The sequence below is a fragment of the Medicago sativa genome, chromosome 4 (assembly GCF_051527215.1).
Source record: "Medicago sativa cultivar Bolivia chromosome 4, Bolivia_mono, whole genome shotgun sequence".
Taxonomy (NCBI): Eukaryota; Viridiplantae; Streptophyta; class Magnoliopsida; order Fabales; family Fabaceae; genus Medicago; species Medicago sativa.
The window spans coordinates 26,523,033-26,546,013 of record NC_140752.1 but is presented as its reverse complement, the minus strand read 5'-3'; the positions used below and the strand labels follow the sequence as shown (position 1 = coordinate 26,546,013).

The window sequence follows — 22,981 nt, the reverse complement described above, 5'->3', positions numbered from 1 at the left end:
CAAGATTTGATTTTTAGGTCCAAATTTTTATTACTTTAATCTTGAAATTTGGACGTTTAAAAAAACATATTTAATTCATTACATTTTAAAAAATACTATTTTTTTTAAAAAGAGTCCTTTATAATGTTCTTAACATTTATGCGATAAATCATTCAAAAAAAATAAGAAGTTTAAGCATAAACAAACAAATTTTAATTTAACAAGGATTAAAACTATGTGCTGATTTTTTTTTATAGGATCAAAACATGTCACTTTTTTTATGAGGACTAAAAACAAAATTTGCTATATCTATAGGGACCAAAATCTTATTTAACTCTTTTTGTTTTGGTATAATAAGTGAGATACATTTTTGTTTGAGCTATTGATCTCTAAAAGAAATATTTGTGTTAGTGGACAACTCTGAGATACAAGGATGACTATTCCACCTACAACATTTACCTGGAAGCTCGTGATGCAGCTGTGGAAGAAGCTAATTAGTGGCTAGGGGTGAATGAGTTGAAAGAGAACAACAAGGAAATGAGAGTCTAGCAAGAGGAGGCACCAACCGAAGAACCTTAGACATGAAGGGTCAAGTTGCCGACGTAAAAGAAGCGCTGCATGGGAGATAACCTATGTTTCTATTGCTTTTCCAATTCAATTTTGTTATTTAAATTCCTAGGACAATATTGACTTGAGTTCTTGCATTTTGGAAACCCCACTCGATGTGATGAATTATAATGCTTTGCTTGTTAGAATTTTTAGTTTACTAATGCCCATTTTGATTGATTTGAATACCAAAAAAACAAAATGTTCCATCATGATGAAACTCTTTTTGAAATGCACTACTCAGATGCACAAAAGGGATGAAGAAGAAATGGTCGCATATTAGCTAGCACAATCTTCACCAAACCATAACTGTTGAGATTTTGAGTCAAATATATAAATGTAATGTTTACTTCCATTGTCTACTTTTTTTATGGAGGAATGATTCTTTCTATATGCTCATTTCCTGAATTTGCACTTATTCTTTACTTGTTTATTGATTGTACAAACACATATTGAGACAAAAAAATATTCCATGTCCCCTACCTCTGCCCCTACCCGTGTCCTATCCCACTCTCACTTTCCATGTATTCTTTTGCAACCGCTCTTGCCTAGCGGATGCAGCCATGGTAGTTATGTTGTTACTTAGTCGGTCTATGTGGTCCATATTTGAAAATGCCAAAATCACATATACAATTAACAAAAAACCACAAAATAACCAAAACAACATATACTAAAACAGTTCAGATTATATAATTCAAATCAGGTAGTGGGTTTAGCATATAGAAGAGAAAAAATATGAATCAAACAACTATAAATCAAAAGAATGTGTTTGGTATTTGAAAAGACTTGGAATATGATGCTTTAGAGAAGAAAAAAACCTTCAAGAATCACCCAATGTAGGAGTTTTAGATTTTGGGTGCTGAGAAATTTTTCACAAAACCTAGCTATTACAAACGAGGGAAGTTTTCTAACTTCACATTAGGTTTTAGGTTATATAATTAAAAAATCCTTAAAAAGACATTAGTATCATATAACCCTAATACAAGTATTTTCGGAATAAAATAGGGCCGGTGAGAATAAGGTAGGGTGGAAAAAGAAATACTAAAAAGAACAATGTAAGTATTGGTTTACTACGAAAAAAATGTTGCATTGTTTTAGGCCACAATGATCTGACTGGGCCAATGGCCTCTAGACATCTATGTTTTTTTCTCAGTATTTGAAAATTGTTAATTATACTCCTTACATTTCGCAATTCACCCCTGCAAATGCATATGAAATTACAAATACACCTCTCAAACTTTCTCAATTTTTTGTTGTTATTTAAGATATAAAATAACACACAAAAATATGGAAATATGATATGTTTGAATTTCATTGGTTTCAAAGTTCACATGGAATTTTTTGATTTTTTTTTTAAATTTAAACACGGCTCAAAACATATGACTTGCGTTTTTTGCCAGATTTGTTTATCTATTTTAATCGACATAAAACATGATTCAACTGATAATTCATCTAAAAAAACACATACATATATCCTTTTTTTTTCTTTCTAAGAATTTATTTGACCTTGAGTATGTATGTTTTAAATTACATATATTCGATTATGATAAATGGATTTGAAAGAATGAAGTATGTATGTTTTTCTTCAGCGTCACTGATAACCGACAAAAATGTAGGTTATTACCTTCAATTTTACCTCTAAATCAAGTTTCTTTTGAGTGATTACATAACCTATTACTCCTCCTTTTGTGTGTTTTTAATTGGTTTTACTTTGCTGATCTCTCCTGCACTTTATTGCACGATTTTTGAATCATTTGACTTGCTCCGAGTATGTTTGGTTATGTGGGAATGGAGACGGATAAAAGGTGAGTCAGAAGAGAGCTTCAAAGTGGATGGATACATGTTTGGTTGAAGTTTGCTGATGGATTCTTGCTGGCCAACAGGCGCTAGGCGCCAAAACCACGTTTTTGACGCGACAAACACCTTAAAGAGGGCGCTAGGCGCCAGGAGAGCATTTTAGAGGCGCTAGGCGCCAGAAGACCACTTCAGAGGCGCCAACTCTCTGGAAGTGGGCGCTAGGCGCCCATGCAGCAGCGCAGCGCTGCGATTGTTCGTGTTTCCCAAGTTGTGCACCGGCACTAGGCGCCGTAGTCTGGTCAAAGCGCCCCGTGTTGGGCCTGTTATGCTATAAATACGTTTTTAATCAGATTGGAAGGATCTTTTAATCAATTTTGAGTGGAGAAACTTGTGACCTAGCAGAGAAAACACAGAGGAGGCGGCTTTCAACACCATCGAAGGAGATTTATCAAGAATCGTTCATGAATTGTTCTTGTAATTCTTCTTTAATCTCTTTCTCTTGTTTATTTGTTATGAGTAACTAAACGCTCCGTTGTTGGGGATGAGTAGACCTAGATGAATACTTTTGTCATGTTATTTGATTATGATTATTGATGAAACCTATTGAATTATTTTTCTTATCTCCATGCTTAATGCTTTTATTGATTGATCACCTTTAAATTGATTTACGGTTTATATTGTGAAACGGAAGTGGAATTTATAAACGCTTTGAGATAAGAAATTCTTGCCTTTGTAATCTAGGAATAGATGCAAACCTTTGAAACCACTTGTGAATTCTTGTTCATTCATGCTTAATTCTAATCTTAAATTCACTAAGGAATTAGGAGTTATTTTAGAATTAATGGTTTTGTCACTAAGGAATTAGGGCAAGAATAAATCAGAGAATTCGGTAATAATTCGATAAGTCGATTCAATAGTCATATTCAAGTTGATAACTTAAGATAGTCATCTAGCGAACCTCGTCCCTAACAATTTTATTATTATAAAGTTCAAACCAATTTTTTTCCGTTTAATTTTCATTATTGCCATCAAACAAATCTCGTACCTTTTTGTTCAATTAAGTTATAAATATCATTCGACAGTATAACGCGATCCTCGAGTTCGACACTTGGTCTTACCGTTTTAAATTTACTACTTAAACGATTTCGTACACTTGCGAAAATCGATATTAGTCACAAAGTCGACTAGTGATAAGTAAGTTATGTTTTAAACCATCCGCATATTGAACATTCTCCATTTTTGTGGAATCATTTTTGCGTATCATACACGTTATTTGATTTGAGCTTTGTCATTGTTTTCAAAGGTTATATATCCTCCATTTCGTCCAATGAAAGAAAATACTACCTATCTCGACTCCAGTTATATGTCATAAGTAGCCGTTGTCCAAGTACCAGAATGTTTTTTTTTTACTTCTAGAAGACAATTCTACATCTCAAAGAGAAACTTCAAAAACACTGCTTGTTACATAACCTTCTCTTGTGGAAAAGGTTCACAAATGAACCAATAACATGAATGAGCTTGGTAAAGTCATTGGTAAAGTCATAGTCATGTAATTCATTTCTCCCCCATAGGAACCACGAACCAATTCGTGCGTACCGGTTCGCGGTTCTTTTTTGTACCAATTCGTGTTCTAATATCTTGGAAGTGACGAACTAGTGAGGAAGAAGATGAGAGCAGCCAACAAGAACAAGCAGTTTCTAAAATAGGGGAAAGATTAAGCAGTTTTGGCCTTTGGGAACATGCAAAGAGAAAACAAAACAAGTGCCATATGCATTTTTTTTCCTTCCTTTTTTCTATGAAAAAAATTAAAAATTAGGTAAGACATTGATAAGCAAATTATCCTCCATGTAACCATTACATTAGATAGACTTTTTTTTTGGTCAAAATAGACTTTTCTGCTGACCCATTCTAATGTTATTTTTTTATTTTAGTTTTTGTTTCATACTTTTGATATAAAAAATTCTATTTAATTTCATATTTTAATTAGAATATTAGTATATTATCAATACAAACGAACTGACTCTGACTCTGTATATCCCCTTACATACCAAATTTTTAATAGAATGTGAACCGCGTACCATGTACACGTATTGTATACCAAACAAATTACGAATCATGATGACTATGGGTAAAATATGTAAGAATCAGTGTTGTGTGATTCCTATAGAACAATAAGTACAAACAAAAGGTTATAACGACCATACTCAATTAGTATTATGGTTCACTTAACGGGAGCTAGTTTAGTCTCACAATTGGGAGATTTTTAATATAGTGCTTAAAGAATGTCATCAAATTTTAAATGCACTCTATGCTTTCTTAGCCTCACGAGCTTAATAGACTTACAACAGATTCTCACTCAATCCAACTATAGACTAGAAAAACTCAAGGATATTACAAATGGATAAGGTTATGAGACTTTATTGTTAGAAACACACTCATAAATATTATGATACTTAGAAAAATGAAATGTAGTCATCGAAGGTTTTAAACCTCTAGTAGACGAAGTTTAAGGTAGAAAAATAAGTATTTGATATCCTTCAATCTTTTAGCACATCATCCTTTCATGTAGCTGTACGTTGAGGATGTCCTCTTGTGATCATCCTCTCACATGTATTATGAGAGAGAATTAGTGGAAGTCGGTGCGAGAAGGTCTTAGAAATTTATGGTTGGCTATAACACAATCATGCAAAATTGATTTGTGCGGTGAGGACATGTTGGAACATTGGTGTGAAGATGGAAAGAAATTGGAAGGTTGGAAGTTATTAAACTTTGATCTAGTGTTGTGTGAATTGAAAAAATAGAGTGTGGGGGTCCCACATAAAATAGAACACACACATTAAGTGTTTAAATAGTGGTATTTAATTTTAAATACCTAATAATGATGAAAATAATAATTATTATTATTCTTTATTCGTGGATATCACTTCCCATAATTTTAGGTTATGTTTGTTGTGATAAGATTGAGAATCCAACTGAATTTCCTATCTTTCCTTCATTAGTTTTTTCCAGCTAATCTTGTGGGTTTGTTTCTTTTTGAACTTATCCGATTAGTTTGTTACTTGAGCTGATCTGTGAGTTGCTTAATTTTTAAGTTTACTTAATTCTTAAGTTTCTCCAAATTAGTTACAAACTCTCCCTATAAAAGGAGAGCTCACCTAGTTCAAAAAAACACACCAAAAAGTTTCATTGAGTTGTCGGGAACTCTTTCTCTCTTCTCCCTTTCTTGACTTGTGTTGACGAGTCTTTCTTCTCTTCTTCTCCTTTTTCTGTCCCTTCGGAATTAAGAGTGTTCTTAAGACCATAGTCCCTTTTCGGTTTAATGTCCCTTCGGAATTAAGAATGGTCTTAAGTTCATAGTCCCTTCGATATTTTTATGTCCTTCAAAATAAATAATAATTTAAGATCATAGTCCCTTTTTCGGTATAATGTCCCTTCAAAATTATGAATGATCTTAAAATATATTCTTCTTCGATTCTTGAAGAAGTTAGACGTTAGAATGGTGTAAAACCATATTTGAGTGATCATAGTATCATAGTTGGAGAAGTTAATAATTAGAATGATGGTAACACCATATTTGAGTGGTCTAAACACCATAATAGAGTGGTAACAGTACCATATTAAAGTTGTTTCAATATTAAAGAGTGGTCCTAGTACCGTATTTGACGGTGTAATTCTCGAACGGTTTTCTACAGAGCAGTAGTTAAACCGCACAGTTGTAGCAGGGCTTGTTTTATCCTGGAGGTGGCGTGGTTGATAGTCTGTCTTGCACAATTTTGGGCAGTGCCACGAAACGTCTTAAAGAGAGCGACTTGGTCGTGACTCAACCTAGTAACAACTTCGGTAGATAATAGAATTTGGAAATCCAAATACAACAGTTTGGAAATCCAAAAACAACATGACAACTCCTCTTTATAAATATTTTTTAGACCATATCACTTTTAATGTAGGACTCTTAACACAACCCTTACGTCTAAGACTAGACATTCGAAGTGTGACCCGAGTGGTCCGATAGTGGGAACCTAATTTCATGTGGTCCAACAAACTTTAGATATGCTCTAATACCATCTTAAAAATTTATGGTTGAATCTAACACAATCAAAAAAATGGACTTATGAGATGATGACTGCTTCCACTTACAAATACTTGTTCAAACCATATCACTTCTAATATAGAACTTTTAACAAGAAAGTTATCAATTCATTGTATTATTGGTACACTTTTGTACTTTGTCCCTTTTCTATAAATCTTTTAGAAGTTGGCTTAGAAAGGTCTTATCATCCTCTTTTGTCTTCTACCAAAGAGGATGTTCTTCTTTACTTTATTGAAAACTTTAGATCAAGAGATTGATGTGTTTAGCCAAAATGGGTTGCTTGACCCTTGGTTAGACCTAGGCCAAAAGGACATATAAAATTGTATACATCTAATAATAATTATCATGTTAGTTGACATCAACAAATAGACGATTAAGATTTAGGCGAATAACTTCCCAACCAATGGAGGGACAGGCGAGGGTTAAGATAGTCGAGTGAGTGAAAAACTGATTCTTAATCAAGTCTACTGACTAAGTACGTGGATCTTGAGGATCTTAGATTGGGTCAAAGCTCAATAGGACTGGACAATGATGCCAAAAACCCACACTACATGTTTATAGCGCTGTTAACCGTAAAGGATGATGAGAGAGGAAACACATTCATGGAAAGGTTGCACACCAAGGACCTTGTCAAAAGATCTTGTATTGAAGGAGAAAATTAAGAGTCGAACGTGTGCGCCATGACCTTTTCAAAAAGCAAAACTAATGCACTACCCATAAAATTAGTGGAGCAAAAGTTGGACAGTATAGGCCACATTGTTTGGCTATTAGGGATAATTTTTGCCTATAAATACTCATTATCTAAATTGTAATAACAAACATCCAATCAACCAAACTATTTTCACTATTTTTTATATCTTTATCAATTTTGCTTTTATCTATCTTTTTATGCATTTCATAGTCTACTAGATGAAAACAAAAAACAACTGTACTTAACTCTCTAGTAAAGCAGTTAAAAAATCCATAACTAAGACACATAGTTTTTCCCCCCACATTAATCACTGGAATAAAAGGAAATCACATGAAAAAAAAGGTTATTCAAATAATATAACTCTAATTTTAAGCTATCTTTTTTGCCACCTCAATTTACTCCAATAATGAGACGTTGCTTATATTATTATCGGTCTCTCATGCCGGTCTGGCCTTCAAAAGTATTCTATCGAAAAGGTATACAAACTAAAAATTTCAAAACATAATCACACTACTACATCAAATTCTATTTATATTGTAAAATGAAAGAAAAAAAAAGTTAAATATGTTTTTGGTCCCTATAAATGTACCAACTTTTTGTTTTAGTCCCTCTAAAAAATTTCTTCAACTTTTAATCCCTAAAAAATTTCCCATCTTCACTTTTGGTCCCCCTGTTAAAGTAAACTTATATGTAGAATTCATATTTTTGAATAAAATTTTTCAGAAAAATTCATAATATTATAAGAATTTCTCACAAAAAAAAATTAGAATTTTTTAACAAAACATGAATTTAATATGAATTTTTATATTTTTGACGGTTAAAAATTGATATTTAATTTATGTTTTGTTAAAAAATTCTAGTTTTTTTGGGGAATTATTTATACAATATTCTTTGTAACACCCCGTTTTCCCAGCACAAAAATTTCATATAAAATCAGAGTATTTAAATCATAAACGGAATGTCACATTACTTATTGAAAATCATAAAATAGATAATAATAATTATCCTTCAAAATTCAACATCATAAAAGCTGAAACTTCGCAGCGGAAAATAGTTCAACATAATAAAAGTCTTGGCACGCAGGCCTCATCAAAAATCTCATAGTTTTAGTTCAACATTTATTCATAAAAAGTTCATAAAGACACGTAAGGAATAGAAGTAAAAGCAAGCCCCCATCCCGTTACGTATCAGAGCACCTAGACACAATGTGAGGAGTCCACTCACGTACGCCTCTAGTCTTTGTTACCTGCAAGTTACCCATACGAAGGGCAACATTTTCAAGCAGAAGGGGTGAGATTTCACAGTCAATAAATTAAACATATAATTCATCAAAATGCATTTAACAACATAAACATAACTAACATATCAACATTTATTACTTAGCATCATATCAATCATAATCAAATATCATCATCAAAGATCATCGTTAAATATCATCATTAAATATCATCGTTAAAATCATAATCAAACATCATATTCAACTTAACTCGACTTGACAACGCGACTCAACTCGACAATGCAACCCTTAGCAACTTAAATCATCGTGAAACTTCTTGATATGCAAATGCATGTGGTACCATTCGGGGCATCAAGCCCCCAACATAAATGAGCGTAATTAGGCTCCTCAACATGTGAGCATAAAGCTGCCGGGCCTCAAGCCCCCAACGTCGTTTGAGCATTAAGCTGCCGGGCCTCAAACCCCCATCTTTAATGAGTATGCAATGGACTCAATCTTCCTACAACTTAGACAACTTCATGAACATCTTTTACAATTCCATAAACATGGACAACTTCTTTAATCTTTACAACTTAGACCGACTCATGCAACTTCAAAACATTACTGCCAACAGCATCGAATAACAGCAAGATTACAACATATAACAGTGCTTGAATGTATTAACATCATTGGAGGAATGAATTACATCAAAATATACATCATAAAACATCATAATATTACTCATGCTTCATCATTAATAATTTCAGTCACCTAAACAGACTTCTGGAACTTCTGAAAACATCCTAAACAACCTTCATTCTCACTCCTAAGATCAACTCATGACTACACGTGCGAAAGGATCACATGGGGAACAAATTGGGCAACTAACAGCTTAACTCGCAACGGCGAGTAATCTTGCTCGCAATGGTGAAGGGTTTGGGTAGAGCTCGCAATGGCGAGCGATCCTGCTCGCAGTTGCGAGCGTCTGGGGTAGCTCGCAGTTGCGAGTGTTACTGCTCGCAGTTGCAAGCGATGAATATCAGTACGGCCAGAAACCTAAAAATCACAACTTTTCATCTATCCTCATGGTTCTTTCATCCAAATAGCATCTAATTATCACCCTAGGTAATATCTAAGGCATGTACACAAGTTTTGCATCATTCTAACATCTTTTCATGGTTCAATCATCAAAATCGATCATAAACCTAAATTCCCAATTCTCACAAAATCTCAACCTAATCATGTTAAATTCATTCTACAAAATTATACCCTTAATAATATTGAAAGTTAGTCTCACCCTTACCTGGTTATTGCAGAAATCGCAGCTCTCTCTCTCTTTCTCCTCTTTCTGAATTTTCTCCCTTTTTCTCCAAAAACGTACGTTCTGTCTAAAACTATTTCTCAACCTAACTTCTTATTTATAACACTCCTCTATTCTTTTCTCACTACTAAAATTACTCATCTCACATCACAGCCCCACTTCTTAATATTTTTATTTTATTTTCATATCTTATTTTATTTAATAATAAAATAAGTCACACCAACATAATAACTTCACAAAATCGTATACTTCACATCAATCTTGAAAATCACATAATTTATTTATAAATCATGTAAACTACTTAAATTCTTAAATCATATAAATCACACATATAAATCACATAATATATATATGCTAAACTCATCAAATAATTAAATAATTACGACGGACGTTACATTCTTCACATTTCATTTAAAAATACAAAAATTAACTTAAAAATAGGGACCAAAAGTAGTGATTGAAAATTTTATAGGGACTAAAAAATGAAGGAAAATTTTAGAGGGACTAAAACGAAAAGTTGGTATATTTATAGGGACTAAAAACATATTTAACCCAAAAAAAATTATCTCAATACCAAAATAGCTATAAAAAATGCATATCATTTTTCTTTTCTTTATGTCACTTATGCAGAAGCACTAGGCATCACATGGATACCTAAGAAATTATTGAAAACTTCTAAGTTTCAATTGAAAAGAAGCAAAATCTGATTTTTGTTTTTAATATTTTATTTTAAGTATAAACTATGCCTAGTTCAAAACATAATAAAATCAACATGTAGGGGACTCTCCAAAAGGGCAAAAGTAACTTCGTTGAATTTTTTTTGGTCTATGATAATGTACAATCGTGAGTCCTAACTGAGGCTATGGTTTGAGTATCATTGTGTCTCCACATGTAAACCAAAAGTTACAGTGCTAGGGTAGGATCAATGCCCCTTTTATTGCACATATTTGATTAGCTTAAAACTTCTTCATCAATCTTCATATTAATTTTTTCATTCTTCCACCAACTACTATTACTTTTCTTTTCTAAAAAGTAATTATTATCATCATCATCGATCTTCATTATAATGATAGAGTTTTTTTTTTTTACCCAAGAACGCTTAGATGAGATGTCACGGATCTCTTCTACCTTAATAAAAGTCTTGTGCTCGAATTCAGTCTTGAACATGTAGCAACGTTAAAATATTGAAACAAACAAAATTGGGCACATCTAAAAAAATATTCTAAAAAAATATTTTATCCATCAAGTGTGCTATATAATGTGGGAAATTCTAAGTAGGTTAATGGGAGTTATACTTTTTTTTTTTTTGTCAATATTAATAATTCGTTTGTGTCTTTTACATCATTTATTTTTGTATTCATCCTCATCTATTCATCCTAATATATGGTAACGTGAATTTGAATCAATAAGCAACATCAAGCATTAGATCTAATTATTATACTGTGTGTGGTCTTTCAATTAGACAAATCAAACAGAAATGAGCACATTGTTGGAGCATGGCCATGATTACCTTTTAGTGCACCATAGATATGTGACTCGAGCATGATGATGTCGAAGAAGCATACTCTCTCCATTTTAAGACTTTAATGTTTTAAGCATTCTTATTTTGTTTAAAATCATGAATGTTTTAGAAATTTAAGGTATAATTTACCTTTGTTTTCCAATTTTCAAACCGTACCATTAGTATAATTAATTAATAAAGTTTGGAAGATAAATAAAGTTTGGTAAAAAATTGTTTCAACCAAGATTTGAAATCGAATTTAATCGAACAATTTGTCTTTAATTGGAACTCATTAACCACTTGAATTAAATCACTTGGTTAAGATGACTTATTTTTATGAGATTTTTGTACTAGATTATTTGTATAAAAATTTATATAAAAATTAATGAATTTTTTTTAAGAATCTAAAATAAAATTATATTAAACAACCTTCCTTACTTACCCTGCACAAGAAGTGTTAAAGAAAAAGCAAACAATTTTTTGTACAAATATACATTAATTAAATGACTTCTTAATCTAGGTACAAAAACTTGTGGAGTGAGTATCAAAAAAATATAGGGAGCATCACAAAAAAATTATTCAAAATCATCTTATGACATTAATATCTCTGTAAATGGTTGGAAGAATTTATTTCATTAGATGTTAGTGCAGAATTGGGTTACACAACAATATTTAGTACAAAAATTTAGTGTGTGTGTGTATGTGTATCTTAATACTTTTAATTATTACTTTATAACCAAGCTTCAATATTGAATTACTATGTTTTTAAAGGGAGGTTTTTTCTTTTCTTTGTTTTTTTTTTTTATGTGAAAAAGTAATAGTTTTAGCTTGGAGTATCAATAAAGCAAGCTAAGTGCTTTTTTACTAACTTTACTTTTTAGCTTGGTATTCAAGTCACTGTACAAAACCAAATAATTCCTTAGTGGCATTGCACATAATTATTATAATGAATGGTTCATACAGTTATTTGTAATATCTATTTAATAATACATATTAAACAAGTAAAAAAAAAGTATAATTTAACTTCTAAAGTCTGTTTAATTTCTTACAAATCTTGCGATTTCTGCAGTATTAGATCTCGTCAATAAGATGAAGATCAAACGATCCATGTTCTAAGTTCGTATTTCAAATACAATATGATAGTTAGAATATCAACCATCCGATATTTATCTAACGGCTAAGATCTTTTAACTGCAAATGTTGATCTTCAGCCGCAAAGAATCCAAATCCGACGAAAATACCAACGTGTTAGATTCCAAGTTAGTAAAGTAAAATCCTATATTACAACTTGAAATGAACAAAATTATAGTGAAACTTTCATGTCATAAAAACTCAATACTCAAACAACAAAATTGACTAAATACTAATTCATTGCATGTATATATAAAACTTCAAAGCAAACAAACTGTATTTTTCTTCACCAACTATTGAAATATATGGTGTGTTACATTCAATCTCTATACTTCAAATTTATTTTATTTCTTCTTGTTGTCCTTCTGAAGAGCATTGAATCATCTCTAATATGTTAACAACCTCAGCCATATCGGGACGATTCGACGGTACTTGTGATGCACAAACCAGTCCCAATTTTATCACAGGAGTCACTTCCTCGAGCGAAAATTTACCAACGAGCTTCTCATCAACGCATTGCTCAATTTTTCCATCCTCCAATTCACTCCTCACCATGTCACATAGAACAATAACATCATCCTCCATATATTCCACAGGTCTTTTTCCACTCACAATTTCTAGAACCAAAATGCCAAAACCATATATGTCGCATTTTTCGGTTATGTTAACTGTGCGGCAAGCAAACTCAGGAGCCGTGTATCCGAGTGCACTTTGAATTTTGCTGCTCAAAACACAATGGTCTAGCATTGGTAAAAGATTCACCATACCAAAATCTCCTATTTTTGGTTCATCAGAAACATCAATGAAAACATTAGTAGATTTCATATTATAATGGATTATGTCCATTTCATGTAAATAGGCCAACCCTTTTGCAATTCCTAAAATAACCTTGAACCTTGCTCTCCAAGAAAACACAATTTTGCTTTGATTATCATGTAGAAGCTTATGCAAACTTCCTCTAGAAAAGTACTCATAAATAATAAGCTGAAAAGATGGATTCCAATAATACCCTTCAATTGCCACAAGATTTTGATGCCTAATTTTTCCAAGCTTTTGAACTTCACTCTCAAAATCATCTCGTGACTTCATCAAACTTGAACCTATAAGCTTCTTAATTGCAACAGAATTCCGATCTCGAAGGACAACACAATAAACAATTCCAAATCCACCGCGGCCGATTTCATTACCTTCTTTAAGAAGATCATTTGCCTCGTCCGCAAACTCAATAACATCACCATTAAACATCACAAGTTGTCCGCATTTCGGATCTTTTTCAGGCGAAAAACTAAATTCCTCACCACCAGAATGTGAAATTGAAGACCTAACATGAATATTTAAAACAGTAACAGCAACAATACCGACAACAATAGAAATTGCTGCACCGATAGCAATAAAGACCGAAACACTAAGCATTATCTTATGATGATGGTTTTTCAAGGAAGATCTTGAATTGTTGTAATCTGAATTAGGGTTTAAAACAATAGGTTTTGGATGATAAGATTGATCACATGAGTGATTAACAACAGAACCACATAATAAAGGATTGCCGCGAACAAATGAAGGAGTGATTGTATTGAAGAATCCACCAATTGGTAGTTCACCTTTAAGATTGTTATAGGAAACATTGAATGAGAAAAGATGTGCAAGATTTGTGAGGTTTTTAGGTAATGTTCCAGAGAGTTTATTGTATGATAAATCTGCATATTGAAGATTTGTTAGGTCTGCAATTGATGTAGGGATTGAACCAATAAGCTTGTTGTGTGCAAGATTCCTGCTCCATTCCATGAAATTTGCAAACAAAAAGATAAATAAGTTAGAAACAGTGATACATTCTTAAACTAAAGATTCAAATTTTCACCTTAATAATGAAATAATTTAAGGTTTTTCTATTGTATTTGAATTGACTTATTTGAGCTTATCTACAAGCATAAACACTTGTAAGACTATCTTGGAGAGCTTATGGAAATAGCTTAGACCATATCCACAAAATGTTTTCGGCATTTTTCCATAAGCTCTCAAATCTAATGGCATAAGCACTCTCGAGACTGTCTAGGAGAGCTTAAGAAAATAAATTGTTTCTATAAGCTAGTCTACTGACATAAGCACATGTGAGATTATCTGAGAGAGCTTATAGAAATAGCTTATGATATGTCTATAAGATATTTTCAGCCTTTTTCCAAACGCTTTCCAGGACAGCTTATGAAAGCATCTTATATTGTAACTTATATGAAAATAGTTTGACTTTATTTTATCTTTTATTATAGGAATAGCTTATACATAAGCATTTATACGATATGCGCTTATGCTAATAAGAACTTCATTAAACTTTTTATCCAAGAAAGGCCTAAGTTACAAAGAATAGAGCATGAATGATGTAAACTATGAAAAAGAACTTACAAAGATGTTAATGCTGAACATTTTGCAATTTGGACTGGAATTCTTCCACCTAAGAAATTCTTTTGCAGCCTCAATTCACCAAGTGAAATTGCTCCTTTTATTTCATAAGGAATGCTTCCATTAAGCTTGTTATCACTTAGATCAAGAACATACAAAGATTTAAGCTCTCTTATACTCACTGGAATAGAACCAGAAATATTGTTTGTAGATAAATTCAAAACTTGCAAACTTCTAAGACCACCAATGCCAAATGGGATTTGACCAGAAAATCTATTAGAAGAAAGTTTCAATATCTCTAAATTGTTCAATTCACCAATCCAATGTGGAATGCTCCCATTGAAATAATTCCCTTGCAAACTTAGTAATGTGCATGAGGCGAGTCTTTGTATCGACTCTGGAATTATACCAGTAAGAAGATTATCACTGAAATCGATCAACTTCAAAAGCAAACAGTTTCCTATGCTCTCCGGAATCTTACCTTTGAAAAAATTCCTCCCTAGCCTTAACTCTCTCAAATCATATAGGTTTTGAATTCCTTCCGGAATCTCTCCTTCAAGAAAGTTATTCGAGAGATCAAGCGATTGAAGTTCCTTCAAAAACCACATTCCATAATGTAATTCACCTTTCAGTTGATTAGACGAAAAGTTCAAACTTGCTAACGAGTAGCATGAACTCAAAGAGTCAGGAATCGTACCCGTGAGATTGTTTTTCGCGAACGATAAAACTCTAAGAGACCAACATTGTTTAAAAAGTTCATCCGGAATTGTTCCAAAGAGATTGTTTTCACTCAAATCAACAACTTTTAGATTCCAAAGTGTAATAAGAAGATCATGGTTTATTCTCCCCGTGAAGTTGTTCCGAGAAAGTGAAAGAATTTGAAGGAACTGCAATCTCATAAGGCTTTTACCGATATGTCCTGAAAGAGAGAATCCATCAAGAACAAGAGAAGATACCCTATTTGTTGAAGGATCACATTTGACACCTTCCCAATTGCAAGGACTATAATCATCTTCATTCCAAGAAGAAAGTTTGTTTTTCGGATCTTCTAGACCTGCTTTGAACACAATCAACCCCAGCATATCTTCATTGAAAGGTTGGTTTTGTGAGATCACTTGGTGTGAACCAAAAAGAACAAGGAACAATGATAGGATGATGAATTGATCTTGCATTGTTAGACTGATGTGTAGAATGTAGAGAAGTGTTTAGAAGAGGCTTTCATGAACATTGCTATTTCCATTTTCTTGGACTTGATAGAAAATGGTTGGTAGGTCCAATAAACCAAACTACAACATCAACAACAAACTTTTGTTAGATACAAATATGAGAAAGTTTTAAGTGCAAGAAAAAATAATGAGAGAGGTGGGGGAGGAGACAAAAAGGTGGTACAACCATGCTTGCAGTTGCGCCACAGTTGCGTTGTGATCTTTTTAATATTGTGGACGATTAGTCCAAATGTGGTTAACGTAGTCTTAACTACGGCGACATTGCGTAGAAAAAACACACATTTATATGCGATAAACAATATTGACTGTTAATTTTGAGATCGAAGATTACCAAATAACAAAATCAGTTTCAAACGATCTTTTTCAACGGTTGAGATTGAAAACTACGTGACGTAGTACTAGTTTAGGAACAGTGGCTGCAGAAAGGACACAAAATGGCATTAGAATTAACAAATTATTCTTAAATGGATAATATATGACCAAAAAGTGTAGTAAAAAACAAACAAAGGAATGGATGAATAGATTAGACAGGCAACAACCATGTGAGGATAAAAAAAGTAAACAAAGTGAAACAACTTGATTGAACTCACTTTTAACTTTATAAAGTTCAGAATTTCAAAGCAAGAATGAAATTCATTGCACTCACAAAGAGAATCTGAAGTTTTGCAATTTTAAGTTTAGATGAGACAATGTATTAGAAGTTAGAAGTAAATTGAATAATAAGTTTGTGAATGTGATTTATGATGGAAGATGTAATAAAATTATATAAGAAAATGTGTAACAAAATGAAAGCTTACATCATATGAATCAAAATAGTAGTATTGTTCATGGCTTGAGTTTTTTAGTGATATGGTTCCATAAGTCTTGTACTTCTATTTCTTCTACCTATTTGTTTTCTTCTTCTTCTTCTGGTTGTGACAAAGAGAGTAAAGTGAGGAATTTAAAGGTGGAGAGAGAGAGAGAGAGAGAGAGAGAGAGAGAGAGTGCGGGTGATGATTGAAGCATTTTACATTTATGCTTTGGTTATGGCCTATGATGGGAAATGCTATGATGTGCATGAGGTGGCATATGGTATAGTGTTGAACCCATCTTTTTCTTTTAGACAGTTTTTCAGTGTGATGATGATATTCAAACTCTTTCTTTTCCTTTCTATGTATATTATTAAACAAAGAATGTATCATTGTCTTTATTTTTTTCATCTTAATGCCTTAACTGATAAATAAATAAATAATTTTATTGTGTAGACATAAACATACCATTTGTAGACATAAACATACCATTTGTCTCTTATTTGTCTATCATCATCATCCTCCTCTTTCTTTTTATCTCATCTTTCTTTCTCTAAAGGTGCAAGTACTGTGATGCTTATTTTGGGTTTAGCAATAGGAATTCTATACTGTTGAAAGTGCAGCAGTGGTATACTGGGAATCAAACTTTCTTGGGTTAATAGTGTTTTACCCCCTTTAAAATAATATTTTTGGATTTCGTCCTTGTAATTTGAAGATTTTTGGTTTTGAACCTTCATGAATTTTGACAGTACAAAATCGAAGATATGGCAAGGGGGGTAAACTGAAATTTGCTCAAATTAACAGGGGGGGTAAACCGAAATTTTCTCAAATTACAAGGGGATAAACCTAAATTTGCTCAAATTACAGGGGGTGAAATTTTCCATGAAGGTCCAAAACCAAAAAATCTTTAAATTTCAAGGATGAAATTCAAAAAATATATTTTACAGAGGGAAAACCGAAAATGACCTATATTACAGGGGGTAAAACACTATTAACCCAACTTTCTTTAAGCATTAGAATGCAAATCCTAAACTGTTATGTATTGCCTAAGAATTCAACTATGTGACACAAATTTTGTACCGTCTGAAAAATACATTTCTAAACAAAATATGTTATCCTAAAGTACACTTTTGAAATTAAGTATAGTTTTTGAGAAATTTGGGGTGGGGAAAGTTATGCCCCCAGGTTACCATTCCGGCAGTGTAATCTATTAAGGTGTGACTCTCAACTGATGAAAAACAGAGGGAGCTCAACAGTGATATTGCAGCCGAGTTCGGCTCTACTGTCTTGTAATCGTACTCGCGCTACCATAGGCACATGATGGTATTATTAATGGGTTTGAACTTAACAGTGAAGTATCAAGCAATGAGAGCTATATCTGCCTGCTATATTAGTATAGGTTTGGTTTAGTATGCTAGTGTTTTTGTTTATATTTAACCTATGTTCTGGTGTTGCAGTGAGTACAAGTGTACTTCAAATTCAGTTTAAGAATTTGTACTTCACCCCTCGTTATGGATTATTGCACCTGGTGTAATGCGCCTTTGTCACGTACGAAACCAATGTTAAATCACCGACGAGAAAGGCAGCAAGGGCACCCTATGCAGCTCTATGGTCAAAAATAAATGTGGCTGTCTGGTGCTTTCAGATGGATAGGGGTTACGGTATGATAACTAGAAACCGTGTTAATTAAGCTGTTTTTGCATCATGCAGAAAGGAGAACATTGCAGTAGATCTTAACCTTGTTGTGGCACAGCAGTGAGACACTTCAAACAGGAGCAACAATTGTAGAGTGCAACCATTGAAACTCATGCAACTGCTGTGGTGAACTTCACAAAAAATCAAAAAGATGTATTGGTTGCTATTGAAACAATCATTCAAGACAGCAGAGGGCTAAAGTGTCATTTGAATAGTGATGCTCATGATCTAGTGGGAGTAGCTAGGAGAATAGACTTGAGAGTTTGAATGGTGTTTGAATAGTGATGCTCATGAAATCTGATATTTAACTCTGCTGTTTTTTTTTTGTGTTAAAATTTAACTCTGCTGTTTTTTTTTTGTGTTAAACTCTAGCTTTAGTAAAAAAAAAAAAGAAAAGAAAAAAACTATAGCTGTATTACTGAACAGGTTAAAACTCAACGCCTCACCAACTGTATTGATGTGTAAAAATCATCACATTCTCAGTTAGATGTACATACGGCTGAACAACTTGTCCGATCTAGACGTGCACTTGTTAAATTATTGTTAAATTACGGAGGGTTTTTCAGTAGCGAGAACAAGGTGAAAATCCATTCCCCTCTTATTTAAAAGCTACATTAAGAATCCATTCCCCTCTTATTTAAAAGCTACATCAAGATAAGTTACTAAACACATTTTATTCGCATTAGCAGTAAAATTTATCTCATGATTTCCATGTAGTAGTGTGCATTAATCTCCTGTGTATAAAGTATAACGACATATCAGGTTGTCATATATGGTTAGCAACGGCCAAGATTTCTGTTTTTCACTTTCAACCTATTACTAAGTACTGACAAAGAAACTAACATAAATGTTTCAACAAGAGCAGAAACATAGGTGTAACAGAAATGTTTCATCTTATACCACTTTTACTTCTACGAACAATCGATAAACAAAGCTAATATCAATCCCTTGTTAAACTTAAAAGTAATAACAGATTGTGCCGAAAGAACAAAAACAAAAACAATATCAAAGGGATTGGTGGATCTAGCAACAGAAATCTAAATTCATTAACAGAGTCAATGTATACTAAAAAGTCCAAAAAATGAACCCAACTTCTTGCCTTGCATCCCTTAAGCCTCCCTCAAGTACAGCTTTCCCACGACATGAAGGACGGCAACAAAAGCTATAAAGCCAATGCTCATTACAAGAACAACATTAGGTGAGATTTTGAGTCCAGGTGCGTCATCGGTGTAAAATTGAAGCATAGTTCCAGCTGCTCCTCCAGAGGCGCCACCACCTGGTGTTTTCCTTCTCCTCATGCTTGCAGTAGCTGCAGCACTTCCTCTTTGGGGAGCTCCTCCACCTAAAGCCATTTTCTGAAATGCAAATTCATACACTTTTAATACCACAAAACCCAATTCAAATTAACTTCCAATCTACAAAAGTTTCTCAATTAAAATAAGTCATTGTTTATCGTTTACATACATTTATACACAACTGATTGTAACTGATTCGAGAATATAATGTTTAAAGGAAACTCGTAACTATAATAAGATCAAGATTTATACAACAACCACAACCAAGTCTTATCCCAGTAAGTAAAGTTGGCCACATGGATCAAACGACGACATATTGTTCAATCATATACCATATATCTATCCAACCAACAATTAAAGACATTCGACCACCATTAAAAAAAAAAAAAAAACGACATATTCGACCATGATTCTCAACAATATTAAGAAATGCCGCGAGCACACTTTAAGGAAATCAATAAGATTCTTATAATATATTTCTTATCCACAAGCATTTCTAGTATTCTTGAGAATTGCATTCAAAATGACTTTAACACCCACATGCAGCAAATGCAATACCTTGTCAAAATCCAATTCATTCAACAAATAAACAATTTCAGCTTCTCATAGCAATTTGAAAACAGGAAAATACAATGTAATTCAAACGAAAAAAGTTGACACAATCACACAAGCAACAATTCATATCTAGTGTTTTGGCACAAACTTAGACAACGACACCAGATGCAGACATGTCAATATCGATAATAATTTGAGAAAATAACATAATTCAATATAATCAGATGCGTCAGCTGTGTCGTGTACTCGTCGTGTTCACGGTGTTGGTGAACACAATGATAAGTATCTGACAAAGGGACACGCCTAATCCGAGAAGTATTATGACAGTTTTGATCTTAAACCGCGACTGCGACAGGGGCACGTCAAAATTGACATTCAAATTATTAAGTTCATCAAAATTTCATAAACTTGGATCCGATTAAAAATTAGATAATTACAAGCAAAATTGAAGATCTAAAAACCTTAATTGCATGGAATTCGAAATACACAAACAAATGAAATTTCTTAATTCCATTAAACAAAATTCAGAAAATTGAAAAATGTACCTGAATGAGAAATTCTGGTTACTGAGATTTGTAGGAGTTGGTGAATGATGAAGTTTTAAAACGAATGCGTTGCGTTTAATCGTTTACTAACATTTTTATACAAGAATTTAAATAAGAAAAATGAAATTTGACTTGTATTTGTGATGTTAGTACACGCGAAAGTAACGAATAGCGATTTGCCACGTGTTCAGAATGTGCGTGTTATTGGTCCATGTGAGGAAAGTTGGATTTTTGTAAATGGGCTTAAAATTATTTGGGCTTTCTAAAAATATATATTAGAAAATTGCTCTTCACACTTCAAAAATTACTCATTTACAACAATTAGACAAGAAATGAGGTTAAACCTCCAAAAAAGATAATCAAAATCGAAAGTAATAAATCTTGATTTCAACCACCGAAATGATTGAAGCTTAACCTTTTCACACAAAGAAAGTAAATGATCTTCTTTATGCTGGAAAAAAACATCCATTTCTCTCCTTCCAAATAGTCTAAACCACAGAAAGCTAGATAATGTTGAGAGTAAACCAAACATTTTTTGAATAGCCCCAAGCCCACCAAACTGCACCAAATGATCATGTAAAAATTCATGAGTCGCTGTTGAGAAACCTAACCAGGATGCAACAAGAGGCCAAATTCTACTATAAAAGTCATATTTAACGAAATGGTCCCTATCTTCGATGGAGCCACAACCTGCCAAACAACCTTGATCATTTATATCTATAATAAAACGCAAAACAAAATTATATTTTGTTGGGATGCGGATAAATAAAACTGCAAAGCAAAAATATTAATTTTGAAGGGAACTTCTTTTAGCCACAAAACATGAGTATTTGACGAAATAATATTGTCTTCCCCTTCGGTATAGTCTTCATAAGCACTGTTAACCGTGTAACGTTGAGATGCATGTAATTTCCAAAGAGAAATGCTAGGAACACTCTCTTTCTAACACTTTCTCTAACACTCACTCTCCTATTGGATGAAACACATGTGGGTACCACACTTTGGAAATGGATCCCACATAAAATGGTGAGACCCACATGTGTTTCACCCAATAGGAAAATGGGTGTTAGAGAGAGTGTTAGAAAGAGAGTGTTCCTAGCATTTCTCATTTCCAAAACCAGCGACCCTCCACCTCATCTTGCAAAACGACTGAAGATAAACGCTCCACACATTCCCCCAACAACTCCTCCTCCAACGCAAACAACCTCCTCCTCCACTTCCTCACCTCACCATGCACACCCCAACCTAAAGAAAACATCTCTACCACTGTCACCAACTTGTTCAACAATGTTGTTAACGACCAATTCTTATCAACCAAACCAACACCTTCTCTAACCTTATTCACTTTCTGCCACCACACGGAACCCCTTCCTCCCCAAACACATGTCCGCCCACCTTCCTCCCCATACCGAGCACCTACAACCAGATACCATATACTATCACTCTCTTCCAACATCCTCCAATATCATTTACCTAAAAGGGCTAAGTTAAACTCCCTAAACTTCCTAACCCCCAGACCACCATTTTCTTTTTTCAAACATAAATTACCCCATTTAGGCCATGTTATTTTGCATTAACTTATGTTGACACAAATTTTGTATGAGACGTGGTTGTAACATATTTTTTAGGCATAAAAAATATAAGAAATTATTTTGATGTATTATTCATCTTTTAATTTATTATTATTTATTCATAAATGACTTTAAAAGATTGAAATGTATTAAATAAGTTAATTTAATATAAAAAATTACTTCATACCACCACACTTATTTCTCATGCACATATTTTAACATAAAAATAAACACATTTCTAATGGTAAATATTTCTTTTAGAATTTGATTTAATTTTAAAAAAATGATTGTTAGAAATAATTTTTTTATTTATTAATTTTTTTGCTTTTGAAATTATGTTTTGGCAAGTACAAAGTTTGAGTTTGCTGAAATTCTAGTAAACCTCAAGTTTTGAATTTGTCGAAACTTATTTCTATTTTAACTAATTCAAATTCTAGTTTGTCAAAACTAAATAATTTTAGTGAGAAAAGGGTGTAAGTGGGGTGGGGTGCGCCTGTAAAGGTCATTCTGATGTCAAAGTAAGGCAATGTGCTACCAAATATGCTACTACAATTTTGTTAAGTTTGTTATGGATGTAATC

The 22,981-nt window shown here is 33.0% G+C and overlaps 2 protein-coding genes across 3 annotated transcripts; both read right to left on the bottom strand.

Annotated features, from left to right (window-relative positions):
- Window positions 1-12,553: 12,553 nt before the first annotated feature.
- Window positions 12,554-16,866, bottom strand: LOC146927342 (uncharacterized). 2 transcript variants are annotated; one of them, XM_085700640.1, is made up of 4 exons: window positions 16,750-16,866; window positions 16,284-16,368; window positions 14,730-16,012; window positions 12,554-14,103 (listed from the first exon to the last, which is right to left on the bottom strand). In XM_085700640.1, the coding sequence occupies exons 3-4, from the start codon at window positions 15,896-15,898 to the stop codon at window positions 12,672-12,674; spliced, it is 2,601 nt and encodes an 866-aa protein (XP_085556766.1). In that variant the 5' UTR covers window positions 15,899-16,012; window positions 16,284-16,368; window positions 16,750-16,866; the 3' UTR covers window positions 12,554-12,671. The 2 variants fall into 2 exon arrangements, with proteins under 2 accessions (XP_085556766.1, XP_085556767.1); XM_085700641.1 differs by lacking the exon at window positions 16,284-16,368.
- Window positions 16,867-19,311: 2,445 nt separating this feature from the next.
- On the bottom strand, window positions 19,312-20,907 carry LOC146927341 (protein transport protein Sec61 subunit beta-like). The gene is made up of 2 exons (XM_085700642.1): window positions 20,831-20,907; window positions 19,312-19,790 (listed from the first exon to the last, which is right to left on the bottom strand). The coding sequence occupies exon 2, from the start codon at window positions 19,785-19,787 to the stop codon at window positions 19,545-19,547; it is 243 nt and encodes an 80-aa protein (XP_085556768.1). The 5' UTR covers window positions 19,788-19,790; window positions 20,831-20,907; the 3' UTR covers window positions 19,312-19,544.
- Window positions 20,908-22,981: the final 2,074 nt, after the last annotated feature.

What these genes read in the sequence shown, in the direction of transcription:
- LOC146927342 (XM_085700640.1), bottom strand. Translation starts at nt 15,898, where the DNA reads ATGCAAGATCAATTCATCATCCTATCATTGTTCCTTGTTCTTTTTGGT. An exon ending in TGTTCAGCATTAACATCTTT is followed by an intron (nt 14,104 to 14,729) that starts GTAAGTTCTTTT and finishes GGAATGGAGCAG; the next exon opens with GAATCTTGCACACAACAAGC.
- LOC146927341 (XM_085700642.1), bottom strand. Translation starts at nt 19,787, where the DNA reads ATGGCTTTAGGTGGAGGAGCTCCCCAAAGAGGAAGTGCTGCAGCTACT.